Source organism: Pseudomyrmex gracilis, unplaced genomic scaffold (genome assembly GCF_002006095.1).
Source record: "Pseudomyrmex gracilis isolate BER0280 unplaced genomic scaffold, ASM200609v1 scaffold_4, whole genome shotgun sequence".
NCBI classification, from domain to species: Eukaryota; Metazoa; Arthropoda; class Insecta; order Hymenoptera; family Formicidae; genus Pseudomyrmex; species Pseudomyrmex gracilis.
Genome location: NW_018020588.1, coordinates 1035983 through 1056298, shown reverse-complemented (window position 1 = coordinate 1056298; position 20316 = coordinate 1035983). Strand labels below are relative to the sequence as shown.

Genomic DNA, 20316 nt, shown 5'->3' with positions numbered 1-20316 from the left:
GACATCTCAAACGATTGTTCACTTTCCAAGATTGATCGCGGGACCGCAAATGATCGCATAATGATTACGGACTGGCGTGAGGACCACAGACGGAACTCGCCCCGCGACATTCCTGCGCATCGCGGTAACAAATTGTCAATTCGTAGGCGGAGTATCGGAGCGACAATGAGGTAGAGGAAACACCACTTTCCCTTGAAGATTAGGGACGGCGTTTCGGAGAAAGAAGGAGAAAGAGCAAGCGAGTGAGCGCGCGAGCCCCGGCCGATTGCTCCTCCATCGAGAGTAAAGTGTGTCGAGGTCTTTTCACGGACAGTCGCTGTCTGTCCGTCTCGAGCGACCGGTGATTACACGCTGCCATCCTTTGTGTCGAATAAGTTTTTTTTTTTTTCTATACCGCTTGTACTCTTTTCCATCTCTCTGTCAATTATTTTCGTACTCTCTTGCACACACACACACACTCTCTTTCTCTCATTTACTTACTCCTCGCTGTTTTTCCTCCGCCGCTCTCGACACAACATGCAGAACTCGCTGGTTCTAATCGCGCGCCGACACTCCTAGTTAAAATAATTTAGCGCCACGTACCCCGGCTTCAAAAGTACGTCGTGATAGTGGCACAAACGCTGGGGATGTTCGCAGGATAACAGCTTTTTTTTTTCTGAACGGAAAATGTCGTCGACAATAGTTCTACTGAGTAAGTGACGCGTAAGCTTCCACAGATCCCTTCGCATCTGCGAGTGTGTAAAACTGTTCACGCGAGAGGGTGTAAAAGCAAACGGGGTGCCGTAACGTTTGATGGTCGCGATGGCACGTGCCATGCCGCTGGTTAATTTGATAACAGAACGTCACGCAAAGTGACAGTGAATTATTGATTACGTGTGTACGTGTGTGCGATTTGTAATTTGTAAAAAGTGAAAACGACGTCTCGTGCACCGATGAAAACTCTGTGGGGTAAGAAAGCGATTACGATATATCTATACGTCTCTTCAGCATGCATTTTCACGATCGCTTTCTAAATCTTTATCTGTTATTTTCTTAATGAAAAACTATATATATAAAATACTGGAACACGTATTAAAGACACCCAAGTGCGTATAACAAACTGAAGTCCAAAGAAGAGAAAGTTTTCTTTTCTATTTTTGTTTTTTTTTTTAGATATATATATATATATATATATATATATTGCATATAAATTTCTTTAATATAAACTACATAGAGAAATTGTACATATTCTTAAACGATACGCAGCGTTAGCAGTTGCTTTTACGGTTTTGGTTTTTATTTTAATTCGCCGCGAACACGTTTCACGCGCGTAGGTAGAAAATACGGCCTCAATTATACGCGTTTATGAATTCCGTGTCTCATGCATAATTCGATTCTCACTTTCTCGAATTAGTTTGTCGTCTAACGACACAAAGTGTCGGATGACCTACTGGCAAAACAAAACACCGCGGGAGTTCCTCGGTTTTTCTCACGCAATATGATCAGACAATCGGTAGTGCGCTAACAGCATTTCAAGATTAAGTGGCACAGTGTTCTCGCGAATTAATTGTAAAACACATCTGTCGTTTGTTACACGTATCAGATCACACAATCTATTGACACATCAGAAGCAATTGTATGCAAATTGACAACAAATTGCTGCAAATTGTTGATTGTTTGACGATAACGTAGTAAGTCGAGACAACCGAAGATCTTTTTTCAACTTTTCGCGCGTTTTCACATTTTCACTATGATCGACCGGTGAAACGTAAAACGCCGACGCACAAGACATTAGAGCCGCGTGTTAGCTGAGTGATGCGTCGTGATGCGCCGCCGACAGCGACATTAATGCTCGAAGAAAGATGGATTTATCTTTACGATATGCAATAAAACAGATGATCAAAATTTCTAATGTAAAACAATCATCAGAATTTTTTATAATTCGCCGATATATCTCCAACAAAGCTTTCTCTACCTAGAATTCAGAGAAAAGATAAATTATATTTTTGATAACTGTAACACACACGCACACACATATAATTTATGACAATTATAATTTATAGTAATCATTATTATATTGTGTAAACTGAGAGCTGAAGTGATACAGCGCTACTTTTTCACCCGCATATTGCGAAGCGATTTTGATACACGTTATCAGGAGTGTCCTAGTAAGGTTTGCAGCCAAGATAAGAGAAGATTGACCTCGCACGCCCGAGTCGCGTCTGAAATTTGTTTACAAAAACAAAATCAGTCTTTGATTCGACTTGATCTCGCAGATAGAATATTACTTAAAAATTCTTTCCACATATTACTCGGTTCTGATTCTGATATTTTGTTCTAGATTTTCTCCCAGTGCTCTCCTCGAAAGGAGCGAAAGCGAATATTACACACTGACACGTCTCGAGAATCAGTTTCGTTTTTTGACCGACAAAAATCTTCACAAAGATTCTTTCACAAAGATTCGGGAGAACTCTCTTGCTTGGATTTTCCCGGATGAAACACTCATTCCGAGCAATCATTCCAAGAACGCTCTCGCCATCCCCGCTGAGCCGGAGCTGTTAAGATAAATTGTCCTTTCCTCGTGTATAGGATATATATCGGGCAACATGAATCAGTGAACGGAAGAAGAAAGACACACTTTCTCGCCGGGCAACTTTCACCGTCGATGAAAGAAGCCCCGATGCGCGCCTGATGTCTGTGTGTAACCAGTTCTAAAAAATACTACTACAACACGCGAGTCGGACATGTAATTTTGTAATCAAACACATCCATCACGACGCGATCCTTGATCTCGGACCTTGAGTCTCTGCTTTTCGAGAAAAGAAATACACGGTCCGTACATGAGACTTTTACATTAGCGTCTCTGTTGTGTTACATGAAAAAGACTATTTTTCTCTTGCAATTCAGGTCACGCTATTGTCACACTATACGAGACCGACTGCATTTCGAGTCTGTAGTAACAACTGAGCGTCTTTTGTCTTCTTTTTTTTTTAGTTCCTCAATTATATGTTAGAAATTCGGTTCTTTCTTCTCACCGGAAAAGTTCAAATCACCGGAACCGGATCAAAGAATTACTCGACAACGATCTCTCAGGAACATATTTAAAGTAGTGTCTGTGTTTTTGCACTACAAATACTTTCGAGATAATTGACCGGTTATTAACGAACAATGTTTTTTATATCTATACTTGAAAAAAATAAAATAAATAATGAGATTGCGTATTCTAATCAAATCCGTTCTAATCGATCGATATTTACGAACTTTCGACATGTTTCTGGGAGGAATTGGAAAGTCGAGAGTGCTGCTGCGGCCTTTCTATATTACGTAACACACGAGATGACGCCGCCCGGTTAAATTCGCGCGGCGGTATTCCCGATGAGACGTGATTACACACGCCGATGATTTCGTAATTGTCACGAACAAACACACAGCGAGATCATTTCTCTTATCTTACGCTTGCGAGACGCCTGTAATTCACGTAATAACATACATATTTGCGTTCCAGGCCTCTGTGTAATATGGAGCCTGTTCGCCGGCTCTGCCTCGTACACCGGAGAGGTCGTGCATTACCGCAGTTATCGTAAGTAGTTTAGGTTTTTCCGACACACAAAAGTGGCACTCGTTAACGTTAACATCTAATAACGTACGCGCTGTAATTTTCGTGTTATACACGCGATGAATTTCCATTGCGCGTCTCGACGCGCATCCGTCATCGTCATCGCGACTAATTTAAATTCCTCTCCGGCGAGTGTCTCTCGCACACTTTCGAGAAAGAAATGAAAGTGAAGCGCAAACTCGAGAACGAAGCTGCAATTTGTCAGAATAATTACGTCATGCACTTGCGTTTTTAACGACGACGAGGATGCTGTCGTGCGCGAGCTTTCGCAGAAAATTAAATGTAATATATTACTTCATACGACGCGACATTGCGCAGCGCATGGATACAGAAACTCGTACGTCCCGTCGACGGAAGGATGGTCGCATTCCTGGAACGCCGGGCCAAACAGGTCGGACAGACCGGTGTATCGTAGGGACACGCAGGTGCGTCCTTACACGCGGTTGGTGAAGATCGAGCAAGAGCAGAGCGATCCTCTGGTGACCATCAGCGAGACTCTCGGCGCCTTGAACACCGTGGGCAACTACATCGTCAACATGACGAAGGGCGTCGAGGTCTTGGATCATCCACCGAAGGAGTTGCCCTCGGCGATCTATACCATTTCTAAAAATATTCTTGGTAATGCTGAAGAAAATAACGCATATTTATTATCTATGTAAAACTTACTCTCATTATTACGAAATGATCAATTTCACATGCCTTGGGTGTCAAATCAAAATGATGAATTTCCGAAACGTTCGCTTTTCCTAGGCCGTAACGTAACAGACAGCATAGCTCCCTTGGTACGCGGCGTTGCACTGCCATTGAGACAAACGATTACATCCTCCACCACACAGGCACCGCTGATCCAACATCAACAACAGGAAGAACTCGCCAACAGAGACAAGGAGTCCGCTCCGTCCGTGTGTACAACCGCCGAGGGCGGACCCGGAAAGTGCCAAGATCTCAGTAATTGCCCGCAACTGTTGCTCGATCTCACCAAGCTTAGACAATCGTTGTGTTTCAAAAGCTTGTTCGTACCAGGAGTTTGTTGCCCGATAGACAAAACCGGCAATCCCTCTGTTTCCACGTAAGCTTTTTGCTGAATATTCGTTTCACTTCTCTTTTACGGTTCAAAAATTGTATAAAATATAATATTATCCTCGACACATATTAAGTAAGAGAGACACTCAGGCGAATGAACGCTGTGTAGCACTACTGACGGCGCATCTTCCGGTGTCAACACAAGTGAACATCCTCTTCGACCAACGGTGATTCGACCAACGAAACCAGCTACACCACGTCCGATACCACTGTATCCAGTGACGTCCACGACTGTAAGACCTATCGCGCAAACTGTCCCATCGCCCGATTTATTATACAACAATACGAATGGTTTTGAAAGTGTTGGCACGATTGACAACAATTTTATTCAAGATGACGAAGGTTTTGATATATACTTTTTAATTATATACGTATATTGTTTAATTTGATACACCGCCTTTTTTGAACTTTGGTTTATGAAAAGGATTAATTGATTTCAGAGTGCGGTGTAAGAAATTCAGGTAAATTCCGCGTGGTCGGAGGTGAGGAAGCGTTACCTGGTCGTTGGCCCTGGATGGCGGCGATTTTTCTTCACAGCACTCGGCGAACGGAGTTCTGGTGCGGAGGATCGTTGATAGGATCGCGTTACATTCTCACCGCCGCTCATTGCACGCGAGATCAACGTCAGCGGCCGTAAGTTACGTTAAGCATTACATAAATCCACGATTGCATTAATCCAGTTTCCTGAAATACACACACAAATATTGCGTCTGTATAGAATTTTTAAAAAAGCGTAAATTTTTCAGTACAGGTATATTATATCTTTTATATTATATTATACCTTTCATATAGATTTGCTGCTCGTCAGTTCACTGTGCGTCTCGGCGATATCGATCTGGAGAGAGACGACGAGCCCTCGTCACCGGAGACCTACACCGTGAAGGAGATTCACGCTCATCCGAAGTTCTCGCGCGTCGGTTTTTATAACGACATCGCCGTACTCGAGCTCACCAGACGCGTGAAGAAGACCCCGTACGTGATACCCATTTGTTTGCCGCAGGCGCGATTCCGTAAAGAATCGTTTGTCGGACATAGACCTACAGTAGTCGGCTGGGGCACTACTTATTACGGTAATTAAATATATTTTTACGAGGCATAATGTAATGTGATTGTTATTGAAACAATAAAATGTAACGGTGTATAATAGGTGGAAAAGAAAGCACTGTGCAACGACAGGCGGTCCTGCCGGTGTGGAGAAACGAGGATTGTGACGCGGCTTACTTCCAGCCGATTACCAGCAATTTTTTGTGTGCGGGTTACAGCCAAGGTGGCAAGGACGCGTGTCAGGGTGACTCGGGTGGACCGCTTATGTTGCGTGTTGAGGGTCGGTGGACACAGATCGGAATAGTCTCATTTGGAAATAAGTGCGGCGAGGTTGGGTACCCCGGCGTGTACACGCGTGTCTCCGAATATACCGATTTCATTAAAACCAAGGTGAAGCGATAAGTAGAGCGATTTAACATTTAGATTATTTTCTGCATTTTTTGTGCGCAAAAAAAGTAATTTACAGAAATTTAACGTGGGACCGAACGTTCCACGTCGAAATACGTTACGTGCCAAGACACTTAATATTTGCACTACGAACATGTATCTTTTTTTTATTGTTTTTGATTTTTTCATAATTTCGAGTGTATGAATATCAGCGCACTTTCTTCTACTTATAGCAAAGTATATCTACGATTTAGAGAAGTGCCAAAATGTAATGTACATTACATGCTGTTTTTACGGTTTTTTTAAGATAATCGTTTCTTTTTATTACATTTGTAAATATACAGCTTGTATTTGTTAGATATGTATATATGTATATATAAATATATACATATATATATATATGTACATAAGTACAGAATCACCTATACACTGGAAATGGATCAGTGTGTGCATTTATGTATGTCCATTAAATAACTTATAAATAAATTATTATCATTGCATGTTTATACTTTTTGTGGGTGTACAATATGCAGATCAAATTGTACATACAGTTTCTAGTTCTTTGGTTTGCAGCAAAAACACTATAATAACACACGATATATAATGTTAAATAAGAACGATATAAGTTTACAGGAGATATCACATTTCTTGCGCGAATGCGCAGTTCGACAAGGTCGAGTGAAGATCGTTCAATAGATACAAAAATGATATATGCTATCTAATGAAATATTACATATTTTCATTAGCAGCGCTGCGGAATTGCAATGAGAGGGTTTTATATGCACATTCTGTGCACATAGGCACGTATATATTTCTTTCTATAATCATAAAGTTTAAACTTTATACCTTTTGTTTATCGTTATCCTTTAAATTGTTTAACGCTTTTTGAACCAACATTCCCAGATTCTTCGGGAGACTCGTCTGTATCGATTGCAATTGTTGCATAACTTGACTCTCGGGTGAAGAGTTGTATTGTATACTACTTTTATGTGTTATAATATTGTTCTCTTCGATATTGCTCGTGTTATCGTTGCTCGTTTGTTCCAGACTGTTAAATTCATCGTCGCCTGCATAAATATAAACGTTTAATGTAATTTTTACAAATATATAAAAAAAATGATAGTATTTTACGATCTTACGATTACTGCTTACATTTTAGATCGACATTAGCACTTGTGTATCCTTCCAGGAGTTTCATAGTCGGCGACTGTACCGCACTGTCCAATTCACAAATCCTCAATGCCAATATTCTGCAAAAAAGCAAGATATAAATATGTGCTAATTTTTTTTAAACTGTAAATTCAACTGATATAGAATTATTTACTTGTTGGCTTTTTTCTGATGCGCCAAAGCCAAAGTCTTGTCGTTCAAAGCTTCCAGCAAGGCTGTACAAAGGCAGCGTAAATCAGTGACAGCAGCGGCGGACTTCTGAGGTGGTATATAAGAACTTTCTTGAAGAAGTTGTTCGACTAAAAAAAAAACATGGTATTCTGTTCTATTCAGAGATTTAATGCTGTAATGCTTTTGTGTATTATATATCTTACCTTGTTTATGAGTCATCACTGTTCCAGCTGCGGAGTTTACTCCCAACTTAATAGCTCCCTTAGCTCTTTTACTATCCAGCATGCTCTAGCAAAATTGATCATCTGATTAAACAACCGCACAAGTTGAATGCACATTATTGTTTGACCATTATCGAAACTTACTTTGTACTTTGACAAAGATTGACGCGTGAGTTCCTTCTCTTCGAGCAACTGTTGCAATCTTTCTTGGAGATATCTGAGAAGTTTGAAATAGAATTCATATATAAATATTTATCAATATATATACAATCGTTTATTAATTACCTGTTCTCATTGATTAGAGCATCCAAATCAACTGGCTTGGAAGCGCTCAGAGCTTTAGATAGTTCGTGATTCAAACGATGTGCTTTACACTTGAAGGCATCCCTTTCCATTTCCAATTCGTGCTTCTCATCTAACACTGTCTGTAGATCTGTTTGTAACTGTGAACACTACGCAACAGAAATTAGTATTAATAAAAATTTAATTTGCAAGATATAAGTCGCTAAATAATTAATGTAAATTGTACACTTACACACTTACCTTCAAATTTAATTTTTCTAACTGTTCTATCATTTCTTCCCTTTGATGCATGGTTGGTGCGAGTTGAGCATCCTGCTGCTCAATTGATATATGATTGTTGTTCTTACGCAATGCCTTAATATCACCCTCAGCGTCTGATAGTTTTTGCCTTAACATTTCCACTTGAAGCCTGAGACATTTGTTCTGTTCCGCCGCTTCCGCCAATAAATCCGAGGTTCTGAAATCGTCGTTCAAGTTATGGCTCCTGCAAAAATACTTGTTAAACTACCAGAAAACAAAATATAGAACAAAGTATCTAGCATATTTGTTACTTCATTTCGTCGGATGAGATACCTGTTCGCATCCTTTCTGTCACACATTTGCTTCTTCAAGTGCAGAAGTCTCTCCTGAAGTTGTTCCGCCATTGTTTTGAATTGATCCCGCTGTATCCTGCATTGCTCCAGTTCTTCGCTCAACAATATAAGCGCTTCCGATTTCATTTCCAGCTTTCTTCTTAACATTATCTGCAAGAAAATGCACAAATGTTTTTGATGAAAAGAATACGAACATTTAATGAAAGTATTAGCTTTTTGAAATTATCTAAACAATTATCTCGTTATTAACTTACTGTGATTTCTGCGTCGTTGTCATTAGAATTATTTTTTTTAACGTCAACAGATTTTCCGTCCATTGCGGCATGTATTTTAAAAGTTATATTAGGAGACACATCAAGGATTTACAGCGGTAATATGCAAATGACATTTCTGCATCGATCGCGAGAAAAACCTCGCGCAGCGAGCAAACGTGCACGCAAAGTCGATTGTCTTGTATGTATACATGTGTACATAAATATATAAAATCTCTCGAATTGACCACTCACATTAGAACACAAGCAATTCATCGGACAAAACCGCGTGACACGCGGCTAGAAGATACGTGATAGCCAATCACCTTGTTGCTTTTTTATGAAAGCAATTTGCTGATTGGCTTCCGCGTTGTTTCTTGTCTCGCCTATGGAAGAAGTCGGTATGATGTGCTAGTGTACGGAATACGTCGAAGAAAGGTTATGACCTTAGGGACGAAATCGTGCACGTTGTCGCGCGGGACACGACTTCCCTCGCGCACTCGCATTTCGATAGTTAGCGCATTCAATCGTGTTTCAGTCGAGTTCAAAGTGCGCAGGGAATAACCTCGCTTAAGCACGATGGCAGATTCGGATCATAAGATTGAAGCTGACGAAGCTTCCGAACCGAGTAAAAATCCACAACATTCCGATTCAGACAATTCTGATTCAAACAGTCGTGATTTGGTCCGTCCTGTTGTGAGCCAATCTCTTCATTCGCCCCGTGTCCGTAACGAGCAAGAAAACCCTGATTCTAACGATTCTGATGACGGTCAGACATTGATAAAAAAGGTAGCTCAAGATGAAGACACGTTGCTCAAGCTAATTGCAAAATATGTCACTTCCATCGCCGACGAAGCGTTTACACGTGACGATCATCTCTTCCGAATCGGAGTCTCAGGTGATTTTGAAAGTCTCTTCGCGGATAAGACGGTTTTACGTTGTGTTTTTATCTTTCTCATTTTGTCTCTTTCTATCTTCATTTATTAAATGCCGCAACTTCTGCATGAAATCAGCATTAGTAGTGTCATCATTCTGATTAAAAAAAATGCTATCTCATTCTTCTTTTTGATAATCTGGTCCATATTAATACAAGCCTGAAAAAGTATTATTTGTAAAATTTTGATTTTAAACTGATGTAATAATTTTAATTGTAAATTAATTTGTTTGCTCAGGTGGTTCAATGGTAACATTATTGACTAAGGCTCTGATGAACATTGAAACTCAGTGGCAAAACTGGCGATTCTTCTTCTGTGATGAACGAGTAGTACCCTTTGGGGATTCTGAATCTACTTTTGGTCTTTACAAAAAGAATTTCTTAGATAAGATACCTGTCACTGAAGATCAATTTATAAAAATTAATCCTGAACTTGATGGTGAGTGATCAGTGATGTTTCTCTTCTTTTTTTATAAGATTGTTTTATTTATTATGTAAAATATTAACTGATATTATATATCAGTTAGTTCATCATGTCATCACTTTACATGAATCTTTTCACTTTCTACATTATGTTAATTGTTGTTTGCTGCATGCTTACAACTATTTTATTTAGTATTTTACTTATTTCCATACTATATAATATTGTGTTATATTTATTTTCATCGTGTTGTATTTATTGATATTCGTAGCCGAGAATGCTGCAAAGGATTACATTCAAAAAATGGCTTTCTTCTTCCCGCCGGATAGATTACCGCAGTTTGATTGCTTGATGCTGGGCGTGGGTCCGGATGGACATACATGCTCGCTCTTCCCAGGGCATCGGGCTGTCGATGACGAGAACGTATGGGTTACATGGGAGTTGAATGCGCCAAAGCCACCTCCCAGTAGGATCACCCTTACTCTGCCGGTTATCAATAATGCTCGTATGTGTATATTTATCGCTACTGGTGAGAGCAAGGCCGACATAGTCAAGGTAATTACCTTTCTGTTAATTTAATTTTAAATCTACGATATGAAAGATTAAAATAATAGATTTTTAATATGACTTTTCCATACAGAGAATCTTAGTAGATGAGGATATGGATCTACCAGCCAGCAAAGTGATTCCGGACGCTGGCAAACTGGTCTGGCTACTTGATCTAAGGTCGAACGCGCTAACTAATTTCAAAGTGAAATAAATCACTGGTCAAAAATAAGATCATCATTGAGTTTATACATACAAGAGTTTTACATTCCTTACACTTAAGCCACTCTATATAATTCCACTGTATTGTATTTAGTTCGATACTTCTACTATGTGCACTTTCATCATTACACTTTCTATCAAAAAGAAAAAGATAGGATTTTCAAATAAGCGATACACGCTCGTAACGAAGATATGTAAAACTTGTTTCTAAGAAACTAATTTCAAATAGGATACTTATGACTGATCTAGCTTGTATTGTTTTGTGATAATGATAAGAACATGATAAGAATGTACAATGTACAATGTTTTGTCATAACAAAACAATCAACACTTGTAAAAAAGAGAAAAAGAGGTACTAAGAAAATAAAATTTACAACACGGTTTTGGCAATAAAATATGAAATTTTATACGTAGCAAAATGCAACACGAACAGATAGGATAATTTTTTTATTCTGAATATCTGTGATAACTAATGTAAATTTATTTTTTATCTAGATAAAAAAAAGGGAAAAGAAAAAATTGAACAAGTTTTCTCACAGTGTTGCAAAGAACTGATTAAAAGAATGATATCGCGATAAGAAACACATTTGAATATATAGAGTACCTGATTTATATAGAGTGCAATAAAAGAAACATCACAGAAAAATCTTGTGATTCTATTTTCAATAAAATCTTAATGATAATTTTAGTAGAATACTTGTTTTATTTCGATAAATTACACCCAAAAAATTTATATTTACGATGTGGAATTAAATTTGAAGTCTGAATGAATGCGAAATGTTACTATTTATTCTTGTCAAATGCCTGTCATACAATAATTTAATCGCTAAATAATAAAAATAACAACTTTACAATTTTAAATATTATTTTCAAGATATATATAGCTTTTAGTTTAGTACGTAATAAAAACGTGCAGAACTTTACTATGTTTCAATTCGCACGATTAATAAATATTATATTATATAAAAAATTGTATATATATGTATATGTGTGTATATGTTATATACACATATATAAATTAACGTATTTACATTTTTCTGATGAAATGTCAATCTTGGAACATAATTTGATAACTCACGTACAATAAGTACTGATTTTTGTAGTAACAATTTTAAGATAATAAAGTCAGTGTAAGAAACTCCTATTTCTCAAACATCAATGTTATTACTAAAAATTATGATAAATTTCTCAAATCACAGAATTTAATTAAATAAAAAAATTTGAAGTAATATAAAACGAGTAAAATATTTTTATGATAGTCGATGAATAATAACATATCACATACAAACACATACTGTAACTATTGTTGTCCAAGACAATACTTATAGTACGTAAGTTATTTTACTACTTTCAAATATTTATCTAATATAAACAACGTGTTTAACTGTACATACATTTATAATACATGTAAATACATAATATACATAGCTTGTAAGTCGCAAAAGTCGTTCTAGGGGAATGAATGGTAATAACCGGAACGTCCATAAATCGCAGCAGTTTACAAAGTTGAGTGACATGTGTACCAAGTACTAACAAGGTCGAGATAAAACTGAGCGCCGTGTGATTTACAATACAATAATTAATACTACGAAATTATATGCAAAACTCAATCTCTTGGATTGCAGAGAAGAAGATATTAAAGAAACATAAAATAGAAAAAAATGTTATAAAGTCAAAAGAGTTTTTTATTGATTTTTTCTTGTAGAGAGAAAGTTTTTCAATCAAAATATTCAGAGTAATTTTCATACGAAGAGAGAATAAAATTATACTTATAAAATTCTAGAAGAACAAAACTTTCTCAATAAAAAAGAAAAAACATGAAAATATGTTTTATATGTTTTACCTGTATGAAAATTATTCTGAATATTTTAATTGCAATTTTCTTTCTGCAAGAAAAACATTAATTATTCATGTATTGAAAAATTACGTAAAACTTTTAAAGTTTTTCAAAGACTTCATATACCAACAGATTAAGTCATTTCACAGAGCAATAATTTCGTAGTTTGAAACATATCGCGTTAATGAGAAATTACGCGAAAATTCAACTTACAGTCATATACATATCACAGTATTATATATCTTGATTTTTTCACAATTAAGATAGTTTCTAGTGAAGTTGACATCTACATATAATAATAACTTTTTGCAAGAGCTCAAATTTGATTTTTTTAATTCTTCAAAAGTGTGAACTTATTAATTCTGTTTTTTTTTTTTTAACTTACTTTTATAGCGTGTGTGTATATATATGTATATATGTAATATATGAAATAATTGTTTTCATTTTTTTATAATTGTATTAGTCAATTTTTAAGTATTATAATATAGTTTCTGCAAAAAATAATGAATTTATACATATATGTTTCTATAATATAAAATTTAAATGGCATATCAAATCTACAGGAAAACTTATACATCTCGTAAAATATTATGTAGAAACATTTTGTACTGACTAACCCTTTTAACTGCGGCATCGTTTTAACTGCATGATTGATAATCTCTTATTTGTATTCTTCCAGAAGAATTTTCGGCGCAAAACACTGGCCTTATCATTGATAATACTAAGTGGACTTTGTATGCAAAGGTTACGCGTGGACTACTGCATACGCATATAAGGTAATAAATCTATATATAGAATTTGTAAAAAAAGAAAAACATGACATGTACAATGTGTCCGCAGTTAAAGGAGAAAACATTTCTATCAAAAACAAACTTTTATACTAAATAAATTATCGAAAGAACTGGCCTGTCTCTTATTTTTTGTAACGATATTCAAGGTAACTTTTATTTTGTTAGGGACAAAAAAAGAAAACAAACAGTCATTACATAATACTTCGTTTGATGCGCGAAATTTACCCAATAAAATTAATAATACACGATAGGAATTTCTGGAGAAAAAAATCACAACATATAAACGTTTGATTCTTTGCAGTTATTTTTATTAAGTTATTAATATTAAAATGTTAAAAAAAATATATACTAAAAAATCTTACTAAATTAAAATGACTGTGAAAGAAAACGTTCGATTATAATTGGAAAAACGATAGTTTAGGATAATAAATAAATAAACGCCGCTATTTTGTTGCTTAGTTCTTCTTTCGTATAGACAAACAAGAACTTATCTTTTTATATCGATAATCATTACTGTGTTGAGAGAAGAAATAGGGAAAAAGAGATGAGAGAGACAGAGAAAGATAAAGAGAGAAAATAAGTTAATTAATTGAATTAGTCAGTCACCTAGTATGCATGTTCATCACGTCATTTTGACGCCTAACATTTCCCGAAAATGTTCGTACACTAAGTAACTAATAGAGGCGGAAGGTGCGACCTGTAATACAAAATTGTATTATCGTTATAATCTTATAATTAATCAACAATTTCATATTTGTTATCAGTCTTGTACCTTAAGAAAGTTGGGTGTGAGACCGCGGTACAAACCGCGTATTCCTTCGCGGTTGAGGATGTCTTTGAAAACGCCTATCATGGTATTAGGTGAGTGATTAGGTCCGATCTGGGCCTGCAATCGCGTCCGCACAAGTGCCAACGGATACGAACAGACCTGACCCGCCGTAGTTGCGGTGATGCTACACATCAACTTGACCCACCATGCCGGTTCTACCGTCTTACTGTGCGTACGTAGATAATTTTTCTTCAACGTCTATAAACGCATTTGAAATGACTATTATCGAAACAACTTCAAAAATTTATCATGAGATCAAGTCGCGATATTGATTTGAATTGTGAAAACATATGTAAAATATTTGTTTTGCAGAAATAATATATGTTGAAAAAGCGCTAATATTGAATAAGATCGAAAAAAAAAAAAAAACAATTTTCAGAATCAACGTACTTCGTAGACGGTCAGTTCGATGCCAGCGTAAGGAAGTATTCCTATTAAATTAGGTACATAGCCTTTGTAAAAGGACACTAAACCACCTTGCTTGTATATCTTCTTAGCCGCGTCAGCAATACCGTTGAATTCGCCGGTTTTCCGCAACGCAAATCTCGTTTTCAGCACCTGCGGCAATATCATTGTTATATTTATATTTGCATTTTTTTTATATTCTACGTAATGAAAAAGCATAATAAAATCAAGCAGAAATAAACATTAGAAATTGCGATATACCTCGAGGGGATAGACGACTGACTGGCTAATTCCGCCGGCCGTGGATCCAGCGCAGAAACGTTCGTACATTTGAATCTCGTGTCCGTCGTCGCCCGCCTTGATCACTTGCTTCAAATGCTCGTACGACATAAACTTGAGCGCGTGCTCCGGTGCGATCTTGAGCACGTTAATGCCATTTCCGCGCCATAGACTGAGTATGCCACCCTCACGCAGCATGTACCTGAAGCAACTCATGATATTGCAGTGTCGTGTGCCGTGGACCTGCAAGGATGATCGGACGGATTCTCTCGTCGTATTAAAGCAAACTAGACAAATGTACTCGCACGCTTGACGCGTCGTCTTACGCAAATTATATTTCGTAACAACGCAAACAGACACATATTACAAGTCTTGAGCGCATTTATCACTTAGAGAGATATTAGCGCAGCTAAAATTTTTTCTCTAACAAACTAAGCTAAAAGCAGTGGATTCAAAACTGTTCGTGTAATATAACGTATATAAATTTTGAAAGAGTTTTATATTAAAACTTACCTGCAAGTAGACCTTAACGCGATCAAGAGGTGCGGTGCAGGTGCGCGATACCGTACCTGCTATACTACCAGATACTAAGTGCCGCCACCATATTCCTGATACCATTTCGCCTTTTGTGAATTCTTCGGGGATGCCAATATCCTCCCCAATGTCCATATACTGTAAATGTAAAAGAAATGTTTTCTATGAATACACATATAGGCATACACATGCATATATATATTCAAACATAACTTGAACTTTTAATACATTTGTATTACTTAAAAAAAAAGATCTTAATCTTCCATATATAAAATATGTATATTAAACTAAGATACACATACATATATACATTTTATATACATGTTGTTCTTTATACATTTTTTTCACATAAATCTAACTTTCACTTTGCAGATTCAAGATGTTAGAATTTCCACCGACTTTTAATACGAACATTTAACTAGACGAGATATAAGATTGATCATTATCATGTTCGAAACATTCCGACACAAGATATAAAGATCAGTTGGAGGGATCGCTCTTATCAGTAGCATAAAGAAAAGTATTGTGTAGCACTTCTACGAAAACGATCATATCTAAACACAATAGACTTATTACGTTACATGTGTTGCATTACAGACATAACGCAATATACTGTAATTAAAAACCTCGCGTGTACTATCGAATTGGAGGATCGAGGAGTTTTAACTCGAACACTCACGATGACATATTTTTATTTGCATAAAAATTTCTTATAATAACGTACACACTGATAAAATTCCAAGAATTCATCCTGCGAATCATTTGACAGAAACCCGGTCATTGCACACACAATTTCACGCAACTTAGTAGAGTGTTTTGTATTTTTACGAATTCAGCCAATTTCGCAGACATAACTCGTGATGTAATAATTTTGCGGAATTACGACCGGACTCGACTTTCGTGTCACGATAACGAAATTACAACAGTATTATATTTGGTACAACGGCGTGCGATGTCGTAAGTGGCAACAAGATGTTAAAAATGACAAGAAATCACGAGTCACCAAACGATAAGGTCCATTACAAACCGAGACGTTCTGCCCAGCATTTTCTCAGCTCGACTGGGAAATGTGCCAGACAGAAGGCACAGATATAGATATCTCAGGTTCGTTCTCTTTGGTTACATTTTCTACACTCGAAATACACACTATCATTACAAAAAAAAAAAAAGAACAAAGAAAAATATATTCAATCTGATATACAGGTGATATAAACATTTAAAGTTTGATACAGCCCACGTGTTTCACGCATGCTGTCCTAATTTCTTTCTTAATAAACTTGACGTTTTCATTGGCTGTGACTAGTTTTTACTTACCCGTTGCAAGAGCTCATGATAACTCCGCAGGAATTCGGTGCACACTTGAGACGTGGACGGGGTGCTGTCGTGACCGAGAAATCCCGGCTCTTTCAGAGCGTACATGTTGAAATCAGCTGTAAACGCGAGACACGCATTCACACACACGCCTGTCGCGTGAAACTTTCCGCGCTGTTCCGTCACTTTTGGTTCCTTCTTGTTTTACTTTTTTCTGTGTTGCTTTTTTATTTCCGTCCTTCAACTCCGCGAACTGTTCCGTTTCATTTCGTCCTTCTTGCCTGTCCTTCTAATTCTTCTGTTTATTTCCTTCATAAAAAAACCACAATGACACTTTTTATTTCTTCACTCCCTCGCTAATCGCAATTAATTTATATTCTCACTGATATATTTTAGTCACGTGGTTGCCAACCAGGGTCACGCTTACTCAGTGAAGTCAATCACGCTCGCACACACTTTTCTGTCGCACTTGCGCCGAGTCTGCACTTTCTCGAACTTTCGGGAACTTTCTATTCCGCAAGAAATTTGCTCTGATTGAGGTTACACGAATTTCTGATAATTTTCCACTGTTTCTCTTCGTTATCTTTAGATCTAGCAACTCCACGGAGATTACGATTGCTCGAAGTGACTTGTCGGTTCTTGAAACGATCGTCAGAAGTGTTTCCGATGATTGCGAGTATATCCGCCGATAGAAAACCAAACGAGCACGTGTGGTGAAAAGCGTGTTTTAGTCAAGAAAAAAGGTAATGGTCTATCTCTTGAGCGATCTTGTACGAGACTGAAGAGAGTAGAACGAGCTACGAACCGGCGATTCGAAGGCTCGGAGTCCGATCGTGAGACTAACGAATACCAGCTCAGCTCAGCATGCAGTCATGAGGAAATTCCGGATACGAAGATAACGCCCCTCCAATACGAGAAACGAGCCTAAGCAGTGTCTGCCTGTCTGCTCCCTTCTCTCCACTTTTGTCGTTCATCTTTGGTCGTTTACTTTTTGACGTCACACATACGCGTCATCCGAACTAATTTGCGTGATAACAGTTCCAAAGTTCCACACAACACAGTTCACAAACTTATTATTTGTCCGTAAACTTATTTTTTCTACACACGTAATAAAATAACATTCCGGAGCACTTATCTGAAGTACTTTAAAAATACTTTGTACAAATGACTCTGACGAAATTGTGCGCATTTCGTCTCAGACCGGTTTTTTTTTTCTTCACATAAAAAAATTTGGCCTTTTACATTTATCGAAATTCCTGAATTTCTAGTAGATCTACCATATGTTTCACATAAAGCGTCGGTGTACAATAAACTTCGAAATCGCTGTATATATGTATGTGTATTGAAGAAAAATGTAAAGATAAATGTAAAGATTACAAATATGTGTACGCTCACCGTGGTGTGATGCCAATATTCGATGATGTCCGATAAATTGGTACTCGGTGCGTAGAGGAGAAAGTCTCGCCATTCGTTGAAGCTGATCTTGAGGCTTCCATCTTGGTCCATCCTTTGTACAACAACAATAAACTCGTTATATAATAAATAGCGTTAACAATAAGTGTAAATAAAAAAAACACCTTAAAACCAAGAATATTTACCTTTGTAACAACTTCGTCGCTTCTTCCTGCGCTATTTCTATCCCCAATTCTTTGAAAGCTTTTATTAGTTCCTCCAAATCTATCTTACCTAGAAAACACGAGAACACTTACATACATATTCAAAGAAATGTACGAAGTAGATATAAAAACATGAATTATTTAAACTTTGATACATATCGAATAGAAAAATATGTATGACACTTGTTTTTCATTGATATAAGTCGTAATTTTTCATCAATTTTCCCAGTTTCGAAATCGATCTTTATACTTAACGGTTATTTACCATCTTTATTCTTGTCGAGATGGGAGAACTGCAGTCGGAGATTTTTTTCGTGTTCACGAACGTAGTGTATAAACTCGGCTAAGCTAATATCGCCACTTTTTGTGCGATCTGAACTGGCTAAGAATTTCTGAAAAAAAAAATAAAAATACCAGTTTTCAAACATGCGCAAGCAAATAATTTGCTCATGTACATTTAATTCAATACAAAGATAAGTAAGAATATACATGAAGCAAATTATAAATCTTTTTTCTCACAGTTAATTTGTTTAATTTAGCCACACTCTTTCCTAATCCAAGTATCGCGCTTCTCTCTTTCTCTCTTTGTCAATAAATTAAAAATTTGAAAAATTAAAATTAAAATAGAAAAGAAAAAGTGATGTCAATTCCAAAACGTAGTATTCTCGTAAAAAGAAAAAACTGAGCGTACTATACTCATATGACACGCGCACACGTAACACACTTTCATAAAAATGCAAATAAAATTTTCTTACATTATAAAAAAATCTAACTTTTCTACCTTTACGGTATTCACCTTGGAGAAAGTAATGTTATAAGAATAGTTTTATAATAGGTATATTATACGTATACCATTATATGTGTAATTTGAATGTAATTAAATTATATACATATATATATTACAAAGAATGTTTTAACACACGTAATAACTACGTGGACGTATACTGCGAAGAGCAAGTACCTGGGCATATTGGGAGTGCACGCCGGCTTCGCGCAGCGCATAAGACAGGTCGTGCACGTCGACACGGCCATTGCCGTCGAGGTCGAGGCGCTGGAACAGCCGTTCCAGACGTTCCTCGTCCTGAGCCGGCAGCTCGTGCAGGTAGTGCGCCGGCGGCGGCGTCGTAACCACGCGCGCCGCCGGCGATGCGCTTAAACGCGCACCGCCGTTTCCCGGCATCCTCGACGAACGACGCCGCGTCTACGAGAATCCAGATAAGACGGGACGCAGATACCGCCGAGCGCTGCCGCACTGTCCGTCGCAGCGGCGGAGAGAAACCTTGCAAAGTACGCGCGTGTATGTGTCTGGATGTGTGTGTGCGCGTACGCGCCTCTTACGTATGTACACACCACCAGCAACTCGCGTCCTTCAACTTACATACACCCAATACACCGCAATGCCCGCACGCGCGCACGCACCAGCCGCACTGCTGGAAGATGTGCGCGCGCGTACACACAGCATGCTGACTTCAGTGGATTGTCAGTTCGAAACGCCGTTCCTTTTAGCTGGGTCATCGCCGGTCGATGTTGCAACGCCTACCGAACGGGTGTTTGTATCGCCAATATTTGTGGATTGTTTTTTTGAAATTCGTAATTTGCCTGCACACACAAAATTGCGATTAAATTTTTAACTGTTGTTGCGCTTGAAAGAATTGCTATAGACCAGTTTTATCTTCTGTTAATTGGTCGATTCGACTAATCGATCGATACGATTGATCAATTCCTCCAACAAAATAACCGTAAAATCAGGTTTACCAACTTCGGTTAATTCAA

General features: G+C 37.5%; 4 protein-coding genes across 6 annotated transcripts; 2 read left to right on the top strand and 2 right to left on the bottom strand.

Annotated features, from left to right (window-relative positions):
• Positions 1-16: 16 nt before the first annotated feature.
• Positions 17-6133, top strand: LOC109856357 (proclotting enzyme-like). 2 transcript variants are annotated; one of them, XM_020431508.1, is made up of 8 exons: positions 17-691; positions 3485-3559; positions 3914-4213; positions 4346-4664; positions 4788-5020; positions 5119-5311; positions 5471-5748; positions 5826-6133. In XM_020431508.1, the coding sequence occupies exons 1-8, from the start codon at positions 667-669 to the stop codon at positions 6122-6124; spliced, it is 1722 nt and encodes a 573-aa protein (XP_020287097.1). In that variant the 5' UTR covers positions 17-666; the 3' UTR covers positions 6125-6133. The 2 variants fall into 2 exon arrangements, with proteins under 2 accessions (XP_020287097.1, XP_020287106.1); XM_020431517.1 differs by having other exon boundaries at positions 17-948.
• Positions 6134-6929: 796 nt separating this feature from the next.
• LOC109856370 (coiled-coil domain-containing protein 149) lies at positions 6930-9026 on the bottom strand. Its single transcript, XM_020431547.1, has 9 exons — positions 8822-9026; positions 8548-8717; positions 8215-8458; positions 7957-8123; positions 7816-7888; positions 7654-7738; positions 7434-7578; positions 7262-7359; positions 6930-7176 (listed from the first exon to the last, which is right to left on the bottom strand). The coding sequence occupies exons 1-9, from the start codon at positions 8882-8884 to the stop codon at positions 6950-6952; spliced, it is 1272 nt and encodes a 423-aa protein (XP_020287136.1). The 5' UTR covers positions 8885-9026; the 3' UTR covers positions 6930-6949.
• A 218-nt stretch (positions 9027-9244) lies between these two features.
• LOC109856401 (6-phosphogluconolactonase) lies at positions 9245-12762 on the top strand. The gene is made up of 4 exons (XM_020431652.1): positions 9245-9716; positions 9991-10191; positions 10445-10728; positions 10814-12762. The coding sequence occupies exons 1-4, from the start codon at positions 9398-9400 to the stop codon at positions 10931-10933; spliced, it is 924 nt and encodes a 307-aa protein (XP_020287241.1). The 5' UTR covers positions 9245-9397; the 3' UTR covers positions 10934-12762.
• A 486-nt stretch (positions 12763-13248) lies between these two features.
• On the bottom strand, positions 13249-19738 carry LOC109856601 (calcium-binding mitochondrial carrier protein SCaMC-2-A). Of its 2 annotated transcripts, XM_020432057.1 has the most exons (9): positions 19505-19738; positions 18809-18935; positions 18526-18613; positions 18323-18434; positions 15596-15754; positions 15065-15325; positions 14789-14956; positions 14342-14596; positions 13249-14266 (listed from the first exon to the last, which is right to left on the bottom strand). In XM_020432057.1, the coding sequence occupies exons 1-9, from the start codon at positions 19721-19723 to the stop codon at positions 14192-14194; spliced, it is 1464 nt and encodes a 487-aa protein (XP_020287646.1). In that variant the 5' UTR covers positions 19724-19738; the 3' UTR covers positions 13249-14191. The 2 variants fall into 2 exon arrangements, with proteins under 2 accessions (XP_020287646.1, XP_020287656.1); XM_020432067.1 differs by lacking the exons at positions 18323-18434; positions 18526-18613; positions 18809-18935; positions 19505-19738 and adding an exon at positions 16931-18247.
• Positions 19739-20316: the final 578 nt, after the last annotated feature.

Excerpts from the sequence above, each read along its gene's own strand:
- LOC109856357 (XM_020431508.1), top strand. The coding sequence starts at position 667 with ATGTCGTCGACAATAGTTCTACTGA. Across the intron at positions 5,021-5,118 it reads TTTTATTCAAGATGACGAAG|AGTGCGGTGTAAGAAATTCA; the intron begins GTTTTGATATAT and ends AATTGATTTCAG. Across the intron at positions 5,312-5,470 it reads CGAGATCAACGTCAGCGGCC|ATTTGCTGCTCGTCAGTTCA; the intron begins GTAAGTTACGTT and ends CCTTTCATATAG.
- LOC109856601 (XM_020432057.1), bottom strand. The coding sequence starts at position 19,723 with ATGCCGGGAAACGGCGGTGCGCGTTTAAGCGCATCGCCGGCGGCGCGC. Across the intron at positions 18,614-18,808 it reads TCTCGACAAGAATAAAGATG|GTAAGATAGATTTGGAGGAA; the intron begins GTAAATAACCGT and ends CGTGTTTTCTAG. Across the intron at positions 15,755-18,322 it reads AATATTGGCATCACACCACG|TATATGGACATTGGGGAGGA; the intron begins GTGAGCGTACAC and ends TTACATTTACAG.
- LOC109856401 (XM_020431652.1), top strand. The coding sequence starts at position 9,398 with ATGGCAGATTCGGATCATAAGATTGAAGCTGACGAAGCTTCCGAACCG. Across the intron at positions 9,717-9,990 it reads CTTCCGAATCGGAGTCTCAG|GTGGTTCAATGGTAACATTA; the intron begins GTGATTTTGAAA and ends TTGTTTGCTCAG. Across the intron at positions 10,192-10,444 it reads AATTAATCCTGAACTTGATG|CCGAGAATGCTGCAAAGGAT; the intron begins GTGAGTGATCAG and ends TGATATTCGTAG.
- LOC109856370 (XM_020431547.1), bottom strand. The coding sequence starts at position 8,884 with ATGGACGGAAAATCTGTTGACGTTAAAAAAAATAATTCTAATGACAAC. Across the intron at positions 7,739-7,815 it reads AATCTTTGTCAAAGTACAAA|AGCATGCTGGATAGTAAAAG; the intron begins GTAAGTTTCGAT and ends CAATTTTGCTAG. Across the intron at positions 7,177-7,261 it reads TGCTAATGTCGATCTAAAAT|GCGACGATGAATTTAACAGT; the intron begins GTAAGCAGTAAT and ends ATATTTATGCAG.